A 4,173-nucleotide genomic window follows, 5' to 3' on the forward strand; every position below is an offset into this window, starting at 1 on the left:
TGAGACCATTGCCCTTGCCTATTGGTTGACTCATTTGCCTCTCTTGTTCTTTGTACTTTTGGTCTGCCAGCTTCCCTTACAAATTCAGGTGGTTCCATATTCTAGGAGGGCTCTATCTTCCAGAACTTTTCTCCTCTCACAGGTTGCAACAAATGAGAATAAGTCTGGAGATATGCCTCTTTTGAAAGAAACCAGTGAATCTCACTCAGAGTATCAACCTTCTTGTACAGTAGGGCACATATTGCATGAGGACATGGGATTCCACAAAGGTCCCATGTCCTGCAAGTGCATTTTTTGCCCCCAGATTGACAATATGCCTATCACTACCTTCTGTCACCTCATAACCTTGGTCTGCACTGCCATTCACATGACACTTTTGTGTAATCCTCATGAATTGATTACATAGATTTAGAGTCTTAGGACTGTACTCACTTCCCCACCCCATCACTTCATCTTCATTATCATTCAACATATTCATAACCTTGATTCTTATCTCCTCTAACATCTTTATAATTGGCTTGTGCCTAGCTTGCAATATCCATGCATTGAAGGACTCAGTCAGGTTATTATCCACTGACTGGTTCTTGCAGGTAGTATCAAAGAAGGCCCTACTCCAGCAGGTAGCTGGATACTTTAACAGATCTTCAACAACAGCTTTACCATCATCATCCACTTGGCTCATACTCTTCAACTGATCTTGGAGGTCCTCTTCATAGGTACTCCAAGCTGCCCACCACAGATATTTCTTGTATTCCCCAGATCCCCATCTCTTGCACCAGTTTGCTTCTATGTGTCTAACACAAAATCTGTGGTGTGCCTCAGGAAGCACCCTGAGATTGAATCAATCAGCCCCTACGTATAAAAGAAAGAAGAAGTATGAGAATCTATATATACAGATTGAAAAAATAATAAAATAATGAAGTAAAGTGTTCATACCTTTTGCATATCTGAGATGAAAGTGATTCCTTCACCCATCTTAAGGTCCAGTGACATTTGTAGATGAGTTAAAAACCACTTCCATGTGACTTTTGTTTCTTTATCCACAATAGCCCAAGCTAATGGATAAAAGTGGTTTGCAGAGTCTTGACCAACTGCCACCAAGAGCTGACCCTTAACTTTCCCTTTCAAAAAAGTTCCATCCAACCCTATAAAGGGCATCAACCCACTCTTAATCCCCATCTTCATTGAACGAAAACATATGTACATCCTTAGGAACCTTCTCTTGCCTTCAGCAAGAGCATCCTTTGATAAGTTAACTACTACATCACTTCCAGGATTACTATTATGCAACCAACTTATTATATTCATCAGTAAAACTACATTCCAGATTCTCCAAAATCAATCTTTTTGCCCTCTTACACTTTGACTCACTAACATTTACATTAAATGCAGCCTTCAAGCTTGCCCTCATCTCTCTAACCTTAATGTTTGGATTTTCTTGTAACCCTCTCTTGAAGTATTCAGCAATGGTCTTGGAATTAACCCTATGATTCTCATATGCAGGTTCACAAGTGTGCTCAGAATGTAAAGTCCTGAAGTCAGCCCCACCCCCTGAAGTATTCCTAGATATGTGACATACAAAAGGGCAGCCAGCTTCACAAATGTACCTAAGCCTATTTGGGTCACTTTTAACTTGCTTTAACCCATAACCATTTGCAAGTGCATACATATTTATAACTTTCCTAGCTTCAGCAATATCTTTGAATGTCATTGACCTATCCAACTCTTTATAGTCAGTCAATTTATCATTAATGTCTCTCTTCTTTTGTTTAAAAAGTTTCTCTAGTGTATCACAATCATAGTCTGAAGAAACAGCATATTCATTGTCATCACAACTATCACTTTCATCACAATCAGTGGCAGCTTCAAGTTCATCAGGTTCATCATGCTCATTGTGATGGATTATATTAGGTACATTAATACTTGACTCACATTCCTTTACAGCAAATATGTTAATAACATTAAACTGGTTGTTCACAAAGTCCAGTAAAGTCTTAATGCCATAATCACCTTCTATTTTATAGTATATACCAGAAGGACCATTAGCTATTAGTTGTTGGACTCCTATATACCCCAAGTTAGAAACATATTCATCCACTAAATCATTATAGGAAAGCAAGTCAGAGTCAAAACCTTTCTTAATGTGCCGAAATTTTCTTGAGTATGCTATGAGTGGTTTCTTGACGCACTCTCCACCATGATGAAAGACCAAATCCAGCAGGACCATTGATAGTAAACTACAGAATAAAGTCAGTTAAAATTAACAAACTAATAGATATAAATAAAGGCATAAAGATAATAAAATAGAATCAGCCACAAATTGAATAATTCAGTCAACATTAATAAACTAATATATGCAGCCATGGATATGGGGGACCATACATTAAAGTATAACACGGAATAAAGTATCCCAGCCCTACCCTCCAATATTAAAATTTTGATTCACTTATTTTCTATAAAAAAAACAAAAGAAGTTGGGACCATAAAATATTAAAATTGAAACTCTAAACCACCAAAAGACTATTCAATACCAGATGAGGCACATGCAAACAAAAACAGTAAAATTAGGGTTTATTACTGTAAAATCACATGCAAGTGAATACAAAAGCAGAACACACACTACCAGCTTGAAATTATCGTCAAAGATAGGAGAAGTGAAAACCCTAACCAACAAAGAACTATTCAGTAAATCCTAACTTCAATAAATACAAAATTAGAAAAAATTAGAAACCCTATGACAACTACACACACCTATCAACTTCAAATAATCGAAAAAGAAAAGGGTTTATGAAATCCCTAACCAACAAAAAACAAATCTGAAAGGGATTCGAAACGCCAGTAAAACTTTCTTGGGAATATTTTTTGGGATAAATCAAGAAAAGAGATAAAACTAACAGAAAAATTAAGTTTTTGGAGAAAAATTTCTTACCCTCGCTTGAAATCGCCACTGGAAGCAAGGATCCTAACCGGTTTGGTTTCTCTCGTTTTTTTGAAGTACTAGAAGGTTCGAGCAAATGAGGTGAATAAGGTATTTTCAGACTTGTTAAATCTATTTATTTGGTGGGTTTTCGGTTACGGGTTACGGATCAATAAGATTTGGGAGTGGGTTTGGGTCAATCTGTATTAGTCGTTGAGTTGGGGCTTAAGTTAGTGGAAGTCCCAATTGGCAGCTGAGTTGGCAGCTGACTTGGAAAAAAGAGATGGGGTCACCTGCTACATCGACGGAGCATTAGGGTTAGGGGTAATTGCATAAATTTTATTAACGGTAGGGTGGGATTGAACGTAAAGTGTAACGGGGGACAAACGTGCATTAATTTCAATAGTACAGGGGCAATAACGGCCATTTTCCCTTTATTATAATTCAAGGTGAACGTCCTCGTATGTGAATCCCTTACATATAATCGATCTCGTTATAACGACACTCTTATATAATAGCCTTTCATTGTAAAAGTCAAGTTTTTTATGAAATTAATTCTCATGCTATGTTATAATAAATGTTTTCTATAACCACACTTCACAATAATATCTAAAAAAAATCTGAAACAAATGAAGGTGCTATAGATATATTTGTTTATACATACAAAAAATTCAATTAAAATATACATACAAAGGTCTGAATAGATAATCAAACATATTTTGAACACAATAACTTTATTAGAGAAAAATACCATTATTAAAATTGACTTTTTTACCAGTCCATCAACGCCACTCTATGACTCGTCCTGGCCGAGTGTGACGACCCGGCCGGTCATCTTAAGAATTAACGCCCCGGTCCCCTATTGACTGTTTCCCCTAAGTTCATTTTTGCTATTTTGGCTTGCCGTGATGTTCGGTGTTGAGTTTCGAAGATTTTGGGACACTTAGTCCCTAAATGAGAGCTTAAGTATTGAAAAGTGGTCCGTAGTCGGAACAGTATGAAGACGACCTGGGAATGGAAATCCGATAGTTTCGTTAGCTTCGTTAGGTGATTTTGGGGTTCGGAGAGTGTTCGGAATGTATTTTGAAAGTCTGTAGCTCATTTAGGCTTGAAATGCCGAAGTTTGAATTTTATAAGTTTCCAGTCCGATAGTGAGTTTTTGATCTGAGGATCGGATTGGAATTCCGGAAGTTACAGTAGTTCCATCATGTCATTTGGGATGTGTGTGCAAAATTTCAGGTCATTCGGACGAGGTT

General features: G+C 37.1%; 1 protein-coding gene across 1 annotated transcript; it reads right to left on the reverse strand.

Annotated features, from left to right (window-relative positions):
• Positions 1 to 205: 205 nt before the first annotated feature.
• Positions 206 to 1,179, reverse strand: LOC109239484. The gene is made up of 2 exons (XM_019406058.1): positions 1,013 to 1,179; positions 206 to 830 (listed from the first exon to the last, which is right to left on the reverse strand). The coding sequence occupies exons 1-2, from the start codon at positions 1,177 to 1,179 to the stop codon at positions 206 to 208; spliced, it is 792 nt and encodes a 263-aa protein (XP_019261603.1).
• Between the last annotated feature and the right edge of the window lie 2,994 nt (positions 1,180 to 4,173).

Source organism: Nicotiana attenuata, unplaced genomic scaffold (assembly GCF_001879085.1).
Source record: "Nicotiana attenuata strain UT unplaced genomic scaffold, NIATTr2, whole genome shotgun sequence".
Classification (NCBI taxonomy): domain Eukaryota; kingdom Viridiplantae; phylum Streptophyta; class Magnoliopsida; order Solanales; family Solanaceae; genus Nicotiana; species Nicotiana attenuata.

Coding starts and splice junctions, on each gene's coding strand:
- LOC109239484 (XM_019406058.1), bottom strand. CDS start 1,179: ATGGGGATTAAGAGTGGGTTGATGCCCTTTATAGGGTTGGATGGAACT. Junction 831..1,012: donor ACAAAAGTCACATGGAAGTG/GTTTTTAACTCA, acceptor ATTCAATCTCAG/GGTGCTTCCTGAGGCACACC.